General features: G+C 39.4%; 2 protein-coding genes across 2 annotated transcripts; one reads left to right on the forward strand and one right to left on the reverse strand.

Moving 5' to 3' along the window:
* Positions 1-175: 175 nt before the first annotated feature.
* Positions 176-7,715, reverse strand: LOC140543192 (solute carrier family 2, facilitated glucose transporter member 9-like). The gene is made up of 12 exons (XM_072666223.1): positions 7,653-7,715; positions 4,895-4,990; positions 4,283-4,443; positions 3,482-3,606; positions 3,271-3,400; positions 2,946-3,094; positions 2,120-2,307; positions 1,929-2,039; positions 1,669-1,770; positions 901-976; positions 640-767; positions 176-358 (listed from the first exon to the last, which is right to left on the reverse strand). The coding sequence occupies exons 1-12, from the start codon at positions 7,680-7,682 to the stop codon at positions 176-178; spliced, it is 1,479 nt and encodes a 492-aa protein (XP_072522324.1). The 5' UTR covers positions 7,683-7,715.
* A 4,394-nt stretch (positions 7,716-12,109) lies between these two features.
* psmd6 (proteasome 26S subunit, non-ATPase 6) lies at positions 12,110-18,509 on the forward strand. The gene is made up of 8 exons (XM_072665656.1): positions 12,110-12,375; positions 13,372-13,577; positions 13,666-13,811; positions 14,740-14,959; positions 15,096-15,204; positions 16,554-16,722; positions 16,801-16,878; positions 18,274-18,509. Exons 1-8 carry the CDS (start codon positions 12,231-12,233, stop codon positions 18,368-18,370), a joined length of 1,170 nt encoding a protein of 389 aa, XP_072521757.1. The 5' UTR covers positions 12,110-12,230; the 3' UTR covers positions 18,371-18,509.
* Positions 18,510-20,417: the final 1,908 nt, after the last annotated feature.

Genomic DNA, 20,417 nt, shown 5'->3' on the forward strand with positions numbered 1-20,417 from the left:
GATAGGGACTGAGAGGTTTGCATCATGCAAGGATCCCTGTATTTTGCCGTTTCAGGAAACTTAAATAAATTTTTTTCGGAAAATAAATAGTAAATTATCGTCATGCCTACATTACCGGCAAAAGCAGAACAGCAGCTCTTTCACATCTGTAGCATTTTGCAACAGGCTGCTTTTTTCATAGTCTTGTCTCCAAGCATATGTCATCAGTTGAAGAGCCACAAAGTCTGATGTTCCTAAAATCTTCAGTGATTTCCAGTGAAGTTTTGCCCTTCGTCTCCGGTAGGATGAAGTAAATGAAGAGCGATGCGCCCAAACATGTGCAAGAGAAGAGTATGAAGCTGTAGGACTTTAGAGCGGCCTGAGGAGCACAGGAAGAAGAAGAAGAAGAAGGTACAGCTGAGTATGGCTGGAATAGAAACATCTCCAGTGTGGTGCTCAAATCCACTCATTAGCTATCATGCAGCCGATCAGGCAGTGGTTCTCAAATATTGGTCCAGATTGTTTGCTGTGGCCACAAAAATGTGGACCATCTGGGGGGGAGGACCAGTTTGAGAACCACTTTACACAAAAGATCCAAAAGATCCCTGATGACCATGGGATTTGATTATTTCAAGTGTGGTGAGATGACAGAGGACTTACTAGAAGGAAAGGGAAAATAAATCCCAGCACAGAGAAGCTGACCCACATCAGAATCCCGATGAACACAAACGCAGCGGATCGATACGACTGGACAAATATCTCATGGCTGAGTGATGGTATCACTCCAGCTGTCAATCAAAGACAGATGTTAGATAATGAACTGTTGGAAAGACTCTGTTATCATTACTTATACAGATCGTAGGTATTGGTTATCGGTAAGTATTGGTAGTATCGGTTGAATGTATATGTGAGGTAGTTTACCTGGTCCTCCTCCAAAACAGATGACAAAGAGGAATATCAGGCAGACGGTGCTGTAAGGAATCCAGAAGGAGTATTCCTGGTAAAGTGGAAGTGTATATATTAGAAATTATAAGTGTATGAATAGTACATACACTTGCGATCTGAGACTTGTCACTTTTTGAATGTAGTTCTGGGTGTATTCCCCAAAAAAGCAGCTTTATTTATATGTTATTTGGACAAAAGTATTGGGACACTGCTCATTCTTGGTTTTTTTCTGAAATTAAGAACATTAGAAAATTGTTTATCCTGCTTTTGTTAGAGTTACTGTCTCTACTGTCCAGGGAAGAAGGCTTTCTACTAGATTTTGGAGGAGAATTGCTGTGAGGATTAAACAGCACCTCACCACATCCTCAACTCATTCCAAATGTATTGGATATAGCCCCATCCATTATTCCAGAGAACACAGTACTTCCACTGCTCCACAGCATGTTGGGGGGCTTTATACTCCTAGCATTAGAGAGCATGGTGCAAAAAGTTAATGTTTAAAAAAGCCCTATTCTATTGGCAGTACTTCTCTAGAGGGACTAGAAAAGCTGTGTGTGTATGTGTGCATTTGTACATCTGTGGCAGCACTAGGCGCAACTTAAAGTATGAATGTGTTTATTAAAAGGGGTGTCCACAAACATTTGGACATATCATTATACACCAATTCCCATCGAAATAACTGATCTACAGCAGCATGGCTGAACCAAACCATCAGATTGTAGCTGTTGGATAAAGGACAGTCACCTTTAGCTCCAGAGTGAGGGTGATCAGTGCCATAATGATCGCCATGGACCCAAAACCTCCCCAAAGCAGCACTCTCCTGCCCACACGGTCAATCAGCAGACCCTTTGTGTAAACACAGAGATATAACATACACATATGCACACAAATTAATGCACACACACACATACACACAACATACTTATCTTTGAACTCTGTAATCTGTCTGATCTGAGAGGTCAGAAATGCTTAAGGGTTACATTTTAATGTATTGTGGAACTCACACATGTAATGTTGGTGAGGATTTCAGATACCCCCACCCCCAGAGTGACGTAACGAATCTTATCCACAGGAATTCCTGCCTCTTCGAAGATGCTGAAAGAAAAGACGGTGATCTGTGGAAACAGTAGCAGGAGAGGATCAGAAGGACCATCCTGCAGAGTTTCATGGGACACCTCTGTTCTAGGTAACTTACCGCTGAGACACCGCTGAACTGGATAGCCCCATTGACGACGAACATAGTCAGAAGTTGCCAGCGTGCGCTCTGGTCCTTCAGCAGCTCCAGCAGAGTCTTACTGCGCTCTCCCTTCAGAGCGGCCTGCTCTACCAGCATCTCCTCGATCTCCAGCTTGTATTCGCCCGGACCCCACAGACACTGTAGTGCTGCAGTGCACACACATAATATAATCATCACTGTCTCACACACACACACACACACACACACACACAAAATAAAAATAATAATAAAAATAATAATAATAATAATAATAATAATATTTAAAAAAATAAATAAATAAATAAAAATATATAACCAAAATAGGAATTAATAAGACAGAATTAAGAGGAGAAAAAAGTCACATTAAACATATGTGGATAACTTAAAATAAATAAAGTTAATAAATAGAAATTAAAAGAAAAAGATCAAGAAAAAAAACTTAAATAATAATAAAATAACAGTACTAATAAAAGTAATAAACACATATACACTTCAAAAAAAGTCAAACGAGAATACTAATATTTCTATTTAATAATTAAAGAGAAAAAAAATTCAATGGATAAAACAAAATAATTTAAAAAGGAAAATCATTAAGGGCAGTTAATTAATGGCAGAGTTACTGGCAGAGTGGAGATGGTTAAAAATTAAAAATCTAAAACGACTGAGTGACAGGTGCCTATGATCCTTTCTTAGAGCACTTTTGGTATTTACATATATATATATATACTATATGTATGTAGTTACATTAGTTACAGCTATGTAGTGTCTTTGAAAAGTAAGGATAGGCCGCACATGCTATAAATACCTTTTTTACACTGCTCAGCATTGCCCTTCTCTATCAGTAAGTATCGTGGTGGTTCAGGGAAGAAAGGCAGTGTTACCATCTGGATTATGGAGAAAAACGCTGGAACTCCGAGCAGGATATTCCACCAGTTCTCCCGGCCCAGGATCTCACTATGACACAGCAGATCTATCAGAACACTTTCCATGCTTTCCATGAAGTCAACAGACAATTCCTTCATATCTCTAAAGGGGAGATCTGTTGAACAATATTCCTTGTTTATAGAGGAATTATGGAATTATGGAATTGTCCAGTTACAGTTTTACCTTGTATAAAAGTTAGGCCTCACCTTAGACCTGCAAACTGCCCTGTCATTTTCCCAACAGCTTTGAAAGTAGCAACTGTAAACGTGACCATCCCTCTTATTTTCTTGGGTGAGCTCTCACCAAGGTAGAGGACATGGAGGCTTCCGCCTAACCCTTAATAATCAACGACAAAGAAGATCCCTGAAACAATTCCAATGAAAGAACTTTCACTGTTATCGTGAGAGAGTGAGTTACCTGAGGTGAAGCCAAACAAGAAGCGGGCGATCAGGATCATCTCGAACGAGTTCGCTGGTCTACAGGCGATCATGATGCATAAAGCCACAACATTGATGGCGTTGTTCCAGATCATGGCCTTCTTCCTGATAGTGAGACAGCAATGGCAAGGTGATATACACATATATCGTTGATGTACAGAAAAAATGCTCCAAAATCACTTGGAAAATGACTTTTTACATGATGGACTTCCATTCGAAATTAAGTAGGGTTTTCCTTCTGTGATTATACAGGGTTAACAGTCCCTAGTTATTAGTCAAGCTCAACCTCCAAAACTCCTCAGAACCACCAGCGATTCCTGGCTTATTTGCCTCCACTGTTGTAACTTAGGCACAACTCTGCCAGTTTGCCCTGCTTTGCATGTGGATATTAGGAATCTTTAGATTGTACTGAAAGTCTCAGAGCATAACGGGTTAAAGGGGGATTCCACTGGATCATCATTAAATCATTAAGCTGTAAACAATCTCATTCAGATCAAGAGTGCATTACTGACTAGGCCAGGAGAGGCTGTGCCCAAGGCTCTTGGAGCCTCAGACCAAAAGCCCTAAGGCCAAGGTGGCTCTGGGTGCATGTACACATTTTGTGTACTACCTATTTTACATTGAGTACATTTGAAGTACTAAAAAGGTCAGAAATCCTGGTTCTTATTACTGCTATAGTAAAGACTCTCAGCTTTCTACAGAAATGTAGGATAAATGGTGGCATTGCAGAGTCAACACTCAGTACTGGACAGCAAGCAGAAAACTACAGAGAACCTCTCACCTCCCCAGTTGGTTGGAGACCCAACGCACACTGATGGATCCAACAAGTCCACCGAAAGCAAAGATGGACACTATAGCAGACCAGATGAATGTGACCGTGTTCTCTCCTGGAGCTTCTCCATAGCGCTGAGTCCAACTGCTGTTTATAAAACGCTTGATGTACTGTGGGTGGACACAGCATGAGAGATTGAGCCAATCATGATCCTCATATTACAAGGAGTCCCAATACTTCTGGAAGGCTTTGGTAAAATATACATACTTTCATTTAAATCATCTAAAGACAACCTATATGAACACAGATGTTTCCAGACACCCATTCCTCTGAGTGAATTTAGCTTGATGTCCATCCACAGTTGACGCAGATGGTCAGTCCCATGCACGTGGCTTGTATAAGCTCCTCAGAAAAGCACTGAGAGTACAGTGGGACGCTGTGGAGTGACCACACATGGGCCTAAGGTCACCATGCCCAATGCCAAGCATTTGCTTTTATCATTATTAATTCTTCAAATACAAAAGACAAAATCTTCAGATCAGCTTCACTCAGGTGGTCCATATGGACCCTCAAGGCCTGTTGAAGAGTTTAATGGTGGTACAATCATTAGAAGAAGCTTACCGGAGATGGCGAGCTAATCAGTGTGTTGTGGCATCCAATCTGGAAACAGCCTCCCAGTCCTAGAACTACAATGAAGAGCAGAGCCTTCCCCCGGACCTGAAACAGCAGACCAGGTTAAGCAGCACGGTACTTAAAGGGGAACTCCGGCACAAATGGAAACGGAGACACCTTCTAGAGCATTATTATGGTGAATTCAGTCTACCCTCAATACTGTCATTTCATTCGTTTTCTTGCCAATACTGATCATGACACTTTCAAAAGTACATGTGGAAAATTGAAGATGTTTGCATTAGTAGCAAGTAAACAGACACATACCATAACTTGAAAAAAGTCTGAGCTTGTGGCTTGTGTTTGTGTGGAGCAGTTACAGAAGGCGGAAGAAAAAGTAGTCCCCAAAATACACATGTTCTCATTATTTCAATAAATTTCACATTTTTTTAAAACCCATAATTAGCATCAAAAAACACACGTAATCCATTAAAAGTAAGGATTTCCTGATCGAGTTTTTTTCCCCCTGATATGATCCAAGTACCCTCATGCTGACTGTGGGCCGATACTGCTCCTCCAGTCCATGTGCTGTTAATTAACAGTAGTAAACACCAGCAAATCACTGCAACAGCTTCACTAATGAATAATAACTTCATTTATTTTGTTTCAAATTACAATTTTATATTTTGTTTAATACCATATAATCCAGCCTGACTGACCTCCCTGACCATACAGCACCCAGTTCCTTTAAAACACTACAGCCAAATCACTTTGCACGTACGTGTGTGTGTGTGTGTGTAGTGGCACACACTTTGAGCTGACAGCTGTTGCTGTTTGTCACTTACTTATGCGTAATAACTGTTTTATAGTGCGGTGAGTTATTTAACCAGGGTCACACTGAGAATAAATATCTGTTGTTCAGGCCAGCCCGGGCCACCCACCCCACCACCAGTGGCCTCAGTTTCAGGCCAGCAGTTCCCAGGTGTGCCGTAGTTTTAGAGAAGCTAACCTAATTAAGAAGTCTGTTTTTTAACTGTACAGTAGCTCACTTTAGCTCACATTTAGATAACAGCAGGCTAGCTGTTCCACCTTAAATTAAAAATAGTGCAGCAGTTACAATAAAGGATGCCTTTATCTTTTTCTTTTTTTTTTTATATTTAACAGATAATATGCCTGCATGCCTGTAGAAGTTAAATAATAGTAAATAATTGTATTTTTGTAAATAAAATTATTGTAAATCATTTCTAAGAAAATATTATATAATATAAGGAGACATGGTGTGCTTGTAAGTGACAGACCAATAAATTAAAGCTGTCTGAAATAATAATCAATAAGTAATTTGGTGTATAAACTCGCTTAAAGGCTTTTTTTTTCTTAAAGAATTGCTTTACCTCTTTTGTGATTCCTGATAGTGTTTATTTAACAGTAAGCTCACCTGTATTGCTGAATATTCTAAGAAGGTCCTTATAAGCATTTATAACAACCTCTATTGGCCAAAAAACAGAAAAGTTGAAAATTAGCTAAGACTTTTTTTTATTTAATTATTAAATATGATTATATATATAATTATATTCATTTAATTATTTAATTATTATTTAATTATTCTATGATGATGATAAACTATGGTATTCAGGCGATTCCTATGAGAGATATCGCTGTATCTTCACCGAGACGGAGCAGGAGTCGCTCCTCCAGCGCCTTCAACCTGGAACCAGCCGCCAGGTGGCGCCCGTCTACAACAACGGCACTGCTGGTCTGGAACTGCGGCTGGCTCTCCGGCTCTGCACGGCTGGATGAGCCACTGTGTGTTTTCTATGTAGCTAGTGTGAGCATTAAACAGCACAAACTGCAGAAAATAGACCAAAGTTTTACGGACGTGTGGTTTAAACCATCAATTTTCACATATTAACTCACCAGTTAACAGCACAAACACGACTTAAGTTAGCCTAAAATGCTAACTCGCCGTTCCACCTTAAACAGCGCAGCAGTTATTGTGTACATCTGAACAGCAGAGCCGGGCTGCGGCGTCTTTTTTTAAGGTGGAACGGAAAGTTCACCCTTCAACTTCAGCCTTGTTTTGGCTGCTAACAGCTTTGTTTTAGTGCTAACTCCGCACTAATCAGTTCAAATACAGCTGGTTTTTGCTCTGTTCGTCGAAATAAGGTCACAAATGAATGTTTAGGGTAGTTTCTGGAGTTCCTCACTGCTGCAGCTGAGAATCGTGTCTGCTAATACCGCCTGCGGGCGCCAGAGGGCGCTGTGCTACAACAAGGAATGACAAGGATTGGGAGTGGACAGGGCTCTAAAGCTGATATCTGATCAATTATGGATATCCCTAATTAAAAGATCATTAAAAATATTCAATTTGCATTTAATATCAATACTTTTATGTTATATGGTGATTGATTTACAAACAGAAATGTCAGGAGGCTTCATTATCAGTCCGCCCACCCTTGCTGACCCCAAACCCCAGTATTACAAACCCCAGTATATTTCCCTTGTTAGAATAAAGATGATGCAAAGGCCATGGAAGGATGAATTTTGGTTCTATAAAGAGAGACTACATTTTTTTGTAAAAGAGACATTGGTGGCTTTTAAAGAACCCCTTATTTCAATCGTTACATCTCACATGGCTCTTCTGTGGCTCTGCTCAATAAAAATCCCTTGTAGCACCTTGATTTATAAGCATGTACCTATATAATAATACATTCACATGTCTAAATGAGTGAATACAGCTTAGAAAGGTTTAAAAAAGAAAGAGTCGGCCTACCAGTTGCTTTAACAAGTTGTCCATGTCCATCCACTGGAGTGTCTGTGTAAGAGTGATGACTCACGTTGACTAAACGCGCGTTAGACCCTGTTAGGCATCTGGTCTAATAAGATTAATTTTTTACACCAGCTCAAAACGTCATGATTACATCCGTCTTACTAGTGGGGCAATGCAGTGACCCTTCAAGACTGGACTCAAGCCTTTCCACACATTTCAGCGCTGTACAATGATCCATTCCCCATTACTCACCATTATAAGAGAACGGATTCGGGGTTGTGGTGTGTTGTGATGGCACATTACACGTTTTGGCATTAAACTCCTTTACACAGATCAGCCATAACATTAAAACCACAATCAGATGAAATGGAAAACACAGATGATCTAGGTCTTGTGGGGTGTTTGCGGTATTTTCCAGTCGTCAGTATCCACCAAAAGTGCTCCAAGGAAGGATACCCAGGGTCATGGGGTTGAGATCCATGGAGGCCCCATCTCACAACACACAGGACTTTATGTAATAAGGATCTGCTGCTGTTAGTTTCAGTGCCAGATACCTCAGGACACCTTCAGAGGTCTTGTGGAGTCCATGCCTCGATGCGCCAGAGCTGTTTTAGCAGCATAAGGGGAACCTACTCAATGTTAGGCTAGGTGGTTTTAATGTTATGGCTGTATGTATTAAACACTGTTAGGCATTACAAGCATCAAGATTAATGTTTTACACTGATTTCATCACTCCTTTCACTGGAGAGGGATTTGCAAGGACCCTGACTCATATGTGGCTCCTCAAGAGAGCTCTATTGCCAGTGTTCTTCCCTGAGATTACAGACGCTGTGTGTGAGCAGTGGGACGCCTGTAGCAGCAGGGGGTGTCCCTTAAAGCAATAGTTCGAAATGAATGCAAATTAATGTGACTTTTTTTGTGGCCTCAATATATTATCCGGTGGCCACTAGAAACTTCATTTGTGGCCTTAATATGTTATTTCAAGGCCCAGTATATTATCACATGCCCTCAGTACACGGCCACTAGAAACATATTGTGTGGCCTTAACAGTTAGTGCTTATTAGAAGTTACTAATTAGTCTGTACTGAATAATTCATTTGTACTGAATAATATGTAGATGCTGAATTAATTATCACTGAGTAGTCATTGATTAGATCAGTACCTGCTAATTTAGTAGTAAATTAGCAGGTACTGAATAATTATTTTGTAGTAAATTAGCAGGTACTGAATAATTAGTATGTAGTAAATTAGCAGGTACTGAATAATTAGTATGTAGTAAATTAGCAGGTACTGAATAATTAGTATGTAGTAAATTAGCAGGAACTGAATAAAAAAAAATCAAATCAAATCAAATCAAATCAAATCAAATCAAATTTTATTTGTCACATACATAGTCATACACAGTATAACTTGCAGTGAAATGCTTTTTTGACAGTCTGCCCACATCAAGCTATACAATAAAAAATCTACATTTAAACTTAACTAAACCTTAACTTAATGAAGTAAAGTGCAAAAGAAAAATAAAATAAAAATGAAGAAAATAAAAATAGAATAAGTTACATTTAAGTTAAAGAATAAAATATAAAAATATGAAAATATAGAAATATAAGCAAAAAAAAATACAGAATACAAATAAACAAATATATATACATAGATGAAATAGTGCGTGTCTGTGTGTGTGTGTGTGTGTGTGTATATATATATATATATATATATATATGTATATATATATATATATATATATATATATATATATATATATATATATATATATATATATATATACATACATATACATATGTACATATTTATCTGTATGTGAGTGTATGTGTGAGTTAAAAAGAAATATTTTCATTATTGTCCGTAGTGTGTTTTCCGTGAGCCATGGTTGTGTATTGTAGTGAGTGAGGGTCCAGTTTGTGTATGTAGATACTTTGATTTAGTGTCCTAAGTCCCTGTCCCCATTCAAGGCACGGATGGCTTGTGGAAAGAAGCTCCTCCTCATTCTCTCTGTGTTAGCCTTCAGGGTTCTTAAGCGTTTCCCCGAGGGCAACAGAGAGAACAGTCCATTGTTGGGATGACTGGGGTCCTTCACAATCTTCTTGGCCTTGGTCCAACACCGCTTCTTGTAGATGGACTGCAGGTCAGGAAACTCCATCCTAGTGATTCGCTCTGCTGAACGTCTCACTCGTCGTAGCGCTTGCCTGTCCTGCTTGGTGCTGTTCCCAAACCAGACTGTGATGTTCCCCGTGAGGATGCTCTCGATGGTGCAGGAGTAGAAGGATCGTAGTACCTTGGAGGGCAGTCTGAAGTCCCTCAGTCGTCTCAGGTGGTATAGGCGCTGACGAGCCTTCTTTGTTATGGTGTTGAAAATGAATTATTGTTATATGTTGAATAATTAATATGTAGTACATTAGCAGGTACTGAATAATTAGTATGTAGTAAATTAGCAGGTACTGAATAATTAGTATGTAGTAAATTAGCAGGTACTGAATAATTAGTTTGTAGTAAATTAGCAGGTATTGAATAATTAGTTTATAGTAAATTAGCAGGTACTGAATAATTAGTTTGTAGTAAATTAGCAGGTATTGAATAATTAGTTTATAGTAAATTAGCAGGTACTGAATAATTAGTTTGTAGTAAATTAGCAGGTACTGAATAATTAGTATGTAGTAAATTAGCAGGAATTGAATAATTAGTTTGTAGTAAATTAGCAGGTATTGAATAATTAGTTTATAGTAAATTAGCAGGTACTGAATAATTAGTTTGTAGTAAATTAGCAGGTACTGAATAATTAGTATGTAGTAAATTAGCAGGAATTGAATAATTAGTATGTAGTAAATTAGCAGGTACTGAATAATTAGTATGTATTAAATTAGCAGATACTGAATAACTAGTATGTATTAAATTAGCAGATACTGAATAATTAGTATGTAGTAAATTAGCAGGTACTGAATAACTAGTATGTAGTAAATTAGCAGGTACTGAATAATTAGTATGTATTAAATTAGCAGATACTGAATAATTAGTATGTATTAAATTAGCAGATACTGAATAATTAGTATGTAGTAAATTAGCAGGTACTGAATAACTAGTATGTAGTAAATTAGCAGGTACTGAATAATTAGTATGTATTAAATTAGCAGATACTGAATAATTAGTTTGTAGTAAATTAGCAGATACTGAATAATTAGTATGTAGTAAATTAGCAGGTACTGAATAACTAGTATGTAGTAAATTAGCAGGTACTGAATAATTAGTATGTATTAAATTAGCAGATACTGAATAATTAGTATGTATTAAATTAGCAGATACTGAATAATTAGTATGTAGTAAATTAGCAGGTACTGAATAACTAGTATGTAGTAAATTAGCAGGTACTGAATAATTAGTATGTATTAAATTAGCAGATACTGAATAATTAGTATGTAGTAAATTAGCAGGTACTGAATAATTAGTATGTAGTAAATTAGCAGATACTGAATAATTAGTATGTATTAAATTAGCAGGTACTGAATAACTAGTATGTAGTAAATTAGCAGGTACTGAATAACTAGTATGTAGTAAATTAGCAGGTACTGAATAATTAGTATGTAGTAAATTAGCAGGTACTGAATAACTAGTATGTAGTAAATTAGCAGGTACTGAATAATTAGTATGTAGTAAATTAGCAGGTACTGAATAATTAGTATGTAGTAAATTAGCAGATACTGAATAATTAGTATGTATTAAATTAGCAGGTACTGAATAACTAGTATGTAGTAAATTAGCAGGTACTGAATAACTAGTATGTAGTAAATTAGCAGATACTGAATAATTAGTATGTATTAAATTAGCAGGTACTGAATAACTAGTATGTAGTAAATTAGCAGGTACTGAATAACTAGTATGTAGTAAATTAGCAGGTACTGAATAACTAGTATGTAGTAAATTAGCAGGTACTGAATAATTAGTATGTATTAAATTAGCAGGTACTGAATAACTAGTATGTAGTAAATTAGCAGATACTGAATAATTAGTATGTATTAAATTAGCAGGTACTGAATAACTAGTATGTAGTAAATTAGCAGGTACTGAATAACTAGTATGTAGTAAATTAGCAGGTACTGAATAATTAGTATGTAGTAAATTAGCAGGTACTGAATAACTAGTATGTATTAAATGAGCAGATACTGAATAACTAGTATGTAGTAAATTAGCAGGTACTGAATAATTAGTATGTATTAAATTAGCAGGTACTGAATAATTAGTATGTAGTAAATGAGCAGGAATTGAATAATTAGTTCAAATGAAAACTGTAAAGTGAGACTGGGGTTCAGTGTGTGGACAGTCTGGGTGACCTGGTCGAAACTGACGGCCTGGCTGTAATTCAGTACTCTGCCACTGGGTGTCAGTAGCTTTGGGAGCAGGAGCGTTGTGCACGCTCTTTTCCGGGAGTCGTTGGCGGTGGGGGTGCAGTATTTGTCGCGGATGTGTTTTTGGTGCAGATTGTTCAGAGTCATCGCGCCTCGGCTCTGCTTTGTCACTCCCAGCCGTTTTGCTCACGGTCCCGTCTTCTAATTCGGCCCAAAATCCGCACAGATGCCTCTGGAGAACCTAGAAGAGGAGGGTCTGCCCAAGAACCCCGATCTGCGGATCGCCCAGCTGAAGTTTCTGCTCACTCTGGATGGACACCGGCAGGACACGGAGCTCAAGACCGAGCTCATGGAGGCGATCCGGGTTAACAGTGAGTCAACAAACACCCCGGTTTCAGCCCGGAGAGACCGGGTCGGAACCGGGAGTCGAAACAGAGCACGGTGGTGGTGGAAAACACCCAGATTAGATCGATCCAGTAAACATGCGATCACTGGACACACTCTGGATGACTAGGCTACTGGAGCTAGCATCTAGGATGCTAAGCTAACGGCCCGGGTCAATGACAGGCGCCCACAAGTTCTCCCCCCTAGTGCCCTACCACCCTAATGCATTTAAAGGGTAATGTCACCCAGGTTGAAAATGCTTTGTAAAATAATCTTTGATATGTTGGTGGGGTGGATCAGTCACTGGTTTACTGAGAAATTGTTTAGTTTATGCGAACTGGACATTTCTTTATTTATTTATAGTGGTGGTGATGGGAACCAGACGTCCTTTGTGCACAACACACAAACCAAGGCACTTTCTGCTATCCAGAATTACCAGTAAACTTACTTATCTCCTAATGATGATGATAAATATTGGGGAAAATCTACTAATTTGCCTTGCAAAGCTTTCTTTGAGGCTTTTGGAGGCCGGTTCCCACCACCTTTCTCTCACTGTGTACTACAGCTGGGCAAAATGACAATATTTTATTGTATCATGATGAGTTTTGTTGTTGTGGTACACAATATGCTTTTATGAGTGTGTTGTGAATATTGTCAGTGCTATTTGATTCAGTAGAGTGAAGCATATTTTAAGTAAAAATCACATCATACTTAATATGGGGGGGTATTTGGATAGCAGTTTTTAAAATTTCACTCAGTGTGTGCATTTTGTCTACGTGACAAAATATTGCGATAAATATCGTACAAAAATGTATTTAAATATCATGATTTTTCCATATCGCCCAGCTCTACTGTATACAGACCATAGTTCATACATACCACCATAGCATCACCCTCCGAACTCCTGAAGTTCCACCACTGCTAGTAATATTTTAGCATTAGCTTTTTGAAGTTCTGGCTCACAGTATTACCTGTTTTTCCAGATATGGCACCGTACTACGAGGCCTTGTGCAAGGAGCTGAAGTGGCCAGTGGACTCGGACCTTCTTGGCAAAATGAAGAAGGCCAACGAGGACGAGCTGAAGCGTTTGGACGACGTCTTGGAGGATGCGGAGAAGAACCTCGGAGAGAGCGAGATCCGGGATGCCATGATGGCCAAGGCTGAATATCTTATTAGGATCGGGGACAAGGTGAGTGAATAGCCAGAGCAGATTTATACATTTTCAGTTTTGCAGTTAGAACAACTTCACACTGACCTTCTCTTATCTTCTCGTGCAGGAAGGAGCTTTGACTGCTTTCAGAAAAACCTATGACAAAACTGTGGCACTGGGGCATCGCTTAGACATTGTGTTCTATCTGCTGAGGATTGGCCTGTTTTATATGGATAACGACCTTATCACCCGAAACACTGAGAAAGCCAAGAGGTACATTTTCCTAAACATCATCAAATATGTTAGGGCTTCACATATCAGCTCAGAATGAGTCCTTGGTGGTTTGGGGAGAAAATAATATATTTATTTCTTTATTTATCTATCTTTCTTTGTGCTACAATCACATCATCGGTGTTTGGCTAATGCTTAGTTTTTATTTAGCTTGATTGGTGTCGCAGTTTTATGATATAAATAATTTATAAACCAGGTGTGTGCTGCTCCTTTGCGACTGAATACTCCTGCTACACATACCAGACGTACCAAAATACTACAGATGTGCCAGTGTTTGAGTTTTGAGTTCAACAAGCAGAAATTTGGCTAATAAAAATAGTCCAACAAACAAATTGGCTCTAAAGAAACAATGAATAAATGGATCATCTGACCCCTTTTTAACTGTTAAAATATAATAACTTAAAAATGGACAAAAGTAAAGGTAAAAATTCAGGATTTAGGATGGATGCTACTACTGCTCATTATTCAGTGGCTCTTTTAAGTGCAGTATTTTTTTTTAATGCTATACTGAAGACCAAAACATATATTTCAACCTATGTCTCTGATCAGTGAGAGTTTTTACTGTAAAATCTCCAGATCCAATTAGATCCGATGCAGATAAACATTAATCCAGTAAAAAGGAGCAAGATTTTCTCATTCTGAAGAAAGTAGTGAGATCTTGTTGGTGAGCTAGTCTGAAGAACAGAGCTCGGTTCCAGGTTTCTCCTGGATGCCCCCCAGTCCAGCCAGCACAGCGTGGATGTGTTCAATTCCAGCAGCAGCAGCAGCAGCTGCAGCAGCTCACCTGATTTACCAAACCAGGCATCGGACATAGTGTAGCATAGAGAATTTTAGCAAGGAGTCGTTGCTTTAGGGCTGTGTAGCACCATGATAATCACACTTTCCCTAACCTTTCCAATCTCCTTCGCAGTCTGATTGAAGAGGGTGGCGACTGGGACCGGAGAAACCGTCTGAAGGTGTATCAGGGCCTCTACTGCGTGGCCATCAGGGACTTCAAGCAGGCAGCCGAGCTGTTCCTGGACACTGTATCCACCTTCACCTCTTACGAACTCATGGACTACAAAACCTTCGTCACATACACCGTTTATGTGTGCATGATAGCTCTGAAGAGGCCTGACCTTAGAGAAAAGGTGAGATACTTTAGTGATGTCCTGAGATCCTCTCACACAGTTTCTATCTCAGCTTTGTAAATACTGTTAAATCCATGTGTTTGATCTGGAAGGTCCAGGATTGGAGACTGTAACATTTTTGCTGGTCTTCTTTTAGGTAATAAAAGGCGCAGAAATTCTGGAGGTGCTGCACAGTCTGCCTGGTGTGCGTCAGTACCTGTTTTCTCTCTACGAGTGCCGCTACTCAGTCTTCTTCCAGTCTCTAGGTGAGTCCATGGGCCCCATCTTACACCCTGTGCGAGGCGCGTGGCGATGCTCATTGCTATCTTACACTCCGCCAACAGTCTATTTTCATCTGTTTCTGCATCATTTAAATAGCAGCGGTGCTTGCGAATGTATCTACGCCAATGGATGTGGTGGTCTCGAACCCACGCTCGTGCCCTGAAATAGCAATCCGCTAAAGTCAGACCGCACCTGACTCCTAAAGGGAACAGCGAGAGACACGCTGATTGGTTTACTGCATGTTATGCCCAAAACACACCCATGATTAATTAATAGACTTGGTACATGCCTTTTTGTGCATACATTTCCCGTCGTTACGATAGCAAATACACACACTGACACACCCTAAATAAAGCTGCGCGGTGGATGGCTCGCCTAAAGATTGCTAAAATAGGGCCCCATGTCTCCAGATCTTAGTCCTTTCCAATTCCCACCTCGTAGCTAGGACTCCCCTAATTGCACAGTGCAAGCACTTAGACTTTTGCACCACTCAGTAGCCCCCCATGCCGTTACTTTTTTGGATTTGTGTTTTTGCATACTATGCAGCAGTGCATCCAGTTAAGCAAGACCAGCTCTGGTTTTCGAGGATTCCCAGTATTTCTCCAACACCTTAACATCCCTCTCAGTACACTTCTTCTTCTTCAAAAAAAAACAAACAAAAAAAAAATAGTTGGATATTGTTATGGAAGAACTTAAGACACCCTTGTGTGCTCTGAAAGCTTCCCGTGATGTACTTTGTTTAACTTATGGCCAGATTTCCCATCCCAAAATATTGAATGTATCTAATATTTACTTCCATATTTAAAGTAGCATTGGTATTATTTAATTTTGCTTATGAGCTCCCCCTAGAGGTGGAGAGTAACTCCCTTTTACTGTACTGCAGTAAATATAAATCATGCTATGAGCTGTACACATGCATTTGTTGAGAAGCTGAGAGATCCAGGAGTGGGATTCAAAGTAAAAGAATCATGTGGACTGTGAAACTGTGGAGGAACCTTCAAGGAACCTTTTTCTTTTAAAAGTTTCTTAAAACTTAATCTTTCAGCTGTTTCAAACCAAAGAACCTCCAAAAGTTCCTCCAGGATACTCCAGTATACTTTTAGCAGTGTAGAGTAACAATGCAAGATTTTGCACAAATGTAACTGGTTGTAAAACGTTCTGAGAAAGTTCTATAGTGCAGTAGCAGCATTGCAGCCCAGAGTGACAGTGACTGAGTTGCCATTCTCCCTGTGAGTCAGTTTACCAACAACATGATTCTAAAGCTGCTATTTTAGCGATTTGAAAGCTTAACGTTGCTTTAAGAATTTCTGGCATTTCCTCTGTGTTGCTGTAGCTCGTGTGGAGCAGGATATGAAGAGGGACTGGCTGTTCGCACCACACTACCGTTACTACGTGCGTGAGATGCGGATCCTAGCCTACAGCCAGCTTCTGGAGTCTTATCGTTCCCTCACGCTGGGCTACATGGCTGAGGCCTTTGGAGTCAGCACAGAGTTCATCGACCAGTATGTGCATCACATCTGTTAATGGATCACATCTGTCCAATCAGACGTTTTGTTGATACATTGTTTTTCTGTCTCCAGGGAGCTTTCCCGATTCATTGCGGCGGGTCGTTTGCACTGCAAGATCGACAAAGTGAACGAAATCGTTGAAACCAACAGGTAGAGTGATCAATCAGCCTAAAGCACTTTTTCATGGGGTGCTATTAGGGCTGCAAGCTGTGGGCAACTCAGACTGAATCAATTAATATTATTCAGCTGACAGTTGAAGTGTAAAAATGGGGGGAAAATTGTCAATATAAAAACAGACAAAAAAGGTAAAAGGCCATGGTATATGTTAGAGATGCACCGGTCAATATTAGGATTGAATGTCAGTCCTGATACTAACAAAATTAGCTGGATTGGATTTCAGATAATTAGTCTGATCCAAAGGAGCGATCAGTTCACGGAATCGGATTCTCGCACCGCCTGTATTCTAGACTTCATAACCCAGGATCTCTGTATCCTACAGACATCATATACAGATCATAGCAATAACACCATTACCTTCAACCTGTCCTCAACTATCAGCAAGTAATCCAGCTTGTCTTCCATATAAGGAGAACCGAGTAGGGAGGAGCTGCTCGCTCCTCTTTAGTCTCACAGATTTTGAATTTCAGAATAAAAGTCCCGAGCCCAGACAGCACTGTGCGGAGGTCCAGCACAGTTATAAATGTTTATTGGTCACTAAAATTAAAGTGTTCATTTGTTATAGTGCAAAATTAGTAAAGTCATGATTACGTCAATCCTGATGCCTCAAGTCTCTCCCAGATGGTCGATTATTAATTCAACAATGGCATTGGATTGGTATCGGACAGGTATCAGCCAATACGCAAAGTTCATGTATGTAAAGGATGGATCGGTGCATCATTAGTGTACGTCACTTCTTGGTAGTGTGTGTATCATCTGGAATCCAGAATTTTCCACTTGTAAATACGCCTTCCCTGGCTGTTCGGGTGCAATTTACAAGTGGTACAAACTGTATTTCCCAATTTCCAACACCACTTGAAAGCAGCATGACTACAAAAAGGTGAAAGCTGTAAATGGTGTTTTTTTTTATTTTTTAAACACATTTATAGCAGACTTAAAAAAAACATTTATTTATATATATATATATATATATATATATATATATATATATATATATATATATATATATATGTTTTTTTTTAAGTCTGCTTTCATTTTCAATGTTTTCATAGGGCAGTGGTTGTTTTTCACTTGAGCTATTGGCACACTATTGGCTACACCCCATGAGTTCCAGTTGTACTGCTCCGTTCTGTCCGTACCCGTAAGCTTTCTGGGAACGCGCACCTTAACGTTGAGCATAAGTAGCCATAACTCTACATAACGTGTTACTTGATTCAAATGTAATTCACTCTGGTTCAGAGTGTCGACCAAACGAACCAAACCATATATTTAAAAAGTAAAGCGTACAACTCGAAGTATAGACATTTATCTTGGTTGATCTGACCAATTGTCCATCATGTGCTAATGGTATTTCTCCTCTCTCCTCAGGCCGGACAGTAAGAACTGGCAGTACCAGGAAACCATAAAAAAGGGCGATCTCCTGCTGAACAGAGTGCAGAAGCTTTCCCGGGTCATTAACATGTAATCACACTCCAAATAGGGGGCTGGTGGTCGTGTTCGAAAGGGTCAGATGTTGACACGTGTTCCAATTCATGTTATGGTGGGGCTAAAAGTCTTGACATTTTTGTTTTCTGTACAGTATATAATAAAATCTTTTCAGAGAATCATGCCTTTGTCTGTTATTTTAAGGAACACACACAGTGGCCCACCTCTGTCCAACAATACAGTATACAGAGGAATGAGGGTAGTGTATCCCTGCACTGTCAACAAGTGGACTTGCTCCAGACTAAGCTTCTCTACTGTGAGCATAACCAAGACATGGGCATTCACAATCACAGGGTTCACAATCCCCAAGCTGCAAACACCTGTTGTACTCCATTGTGGGTTTAGGATCCTAATTCTGCTCTAGAAGTCCTAGATCCTCTTTTCATCTTCAGCTTTTTTGCAGACAGTGATTCAGCTTGCTCCCAAAATATGCTGGTCATTCCTCTGAAACATTCCCAGCTGGCTGCAACACAAGCCCAAAGCACGATCAATCCACTCCTATGCTTAACCGCTGGAGAGGTGCTCCTCTCATGACAGTCCGCACCCTTTTTCTCCTAACATCTCGTACACCATTCTGGCTGAAATGGCCTATTTTAACTTCATCAGTTCAGATGGTACTTTGGGAACTTCAGATTTTTTTTATTTATGTTTATTTTTGAGGTGAGGATGCAGGAAAGTGTTCTGGTGACTGTTCCATGATCGTCATATTTGTGCAGGTGTTGCTGCACAGTAGAACAGTGCACCACCACTCCAGAGTCTGCTTTTGTAGCTGAAAAGGGGGTTTGGTTTGCGCTGTGCAAACGAGCAGTTGTTGCTGTAGGTTCTCTTGGTCTTCCAGACGTCAGCTTGACCTCCAAGGTTTGAGGAGTCGGAGTATTTCAATGCTTTGAAATTTGCATCACCTGGCCTTTCCTAACGATGATCGTGAACAAGCCATAGCCCTAACAAAGCTAATTAAGGTCTAACCTTTAAGTCTTTACCCAAGAGCTCTGAGGAACCTCTTTGGGTGCCCAAACTAGATGCTTCTTTCCCTTCTCTCTCTCTCTCTCTACAATTGTGCAAAACAATAAGCAAAAAACAAACAAACAGTTGAACAGAAAGTTACATAATTAATAGTCTACCTTTTGGAGATCAGTTCATCTTCTGCTCAACTATTCAGAGTAACACATTTTGACCAGGGGGGTCAACAAACATTTGCTTGCCACTGTATGCGTCCCATATCCGCACTGAAATGTGTATCTTATTCAGAAGCCTTTGTTCAGGTAGAAATTAGAAGCTGCTGTGATTGAGCACCGTCTCTATAACGGCAGAAGGAGGTTACAAGGTTCCCAAGACTGCAGCAGGGCACTTGTGGATTAAGGTATAGTTTGGTAGCCCAATAGAGTGCACAGCATTTGAGAGACTAGGTGATAATCAACGTAATTCAGTGGATCAAATGTTTTGGCTCATCGGTGCAACCTCAAACACAACAAGGCCTTGGAGCTCGGTCATTTCACTGTATAGCCTCTATTGCAGCTGAGATCAATTTCCAGGTTACTCTCACTTTTTTTTTTTTAAATACACATTTCCAAGCTTTCAAAGGCATTTCTTGTGATTTCTTTAGAACAATCGAGCAGGTCACCATAAGAACACAAAGACAAGTGAATCCAGCTTTTCTTTTCTTATAAATAACTGTATAAATTACTTTTTTTATTTACAGAAAACCTGTTACAAAACAAATAGACTATACAATCTTTTTCTTTAAATATTAAGTAAATCTAACCTACTATGTTTGTTCATGAATTACATAGCAGCCAACACACAAAAGTCCAGCTGATCAAATGATTTTGATTATGTAGATAAAAAAAAAAAAAAACAAAAAAACCCCAACTCAAATATACACGTGTACATCATTTCTCTAGTTTTCTATGTTGATGCTCATCCTCCAAAATCTGGGTTCTGTCTGATTTGATTTCACATCCCAAATCTGTGCTTCTTTCAGCAAATATATTCCAGGTTTTCCATCATATGGAAACATCGCCTGTGGA

This window comes from Salminus brasiliensis, chromosome 21 (assembly GCF_030463535.1).
Source record: "Salminus brasiliensis chromosome 21, fSalBra1.hap2, whole genome shotgun sequence".
Taxonomy (NCBI): Eukaryota; Metazoa; Chordata; class Actinopteri; order Characiformes; family Bryconidae; genus Salminus; species Salminus brasiliensis.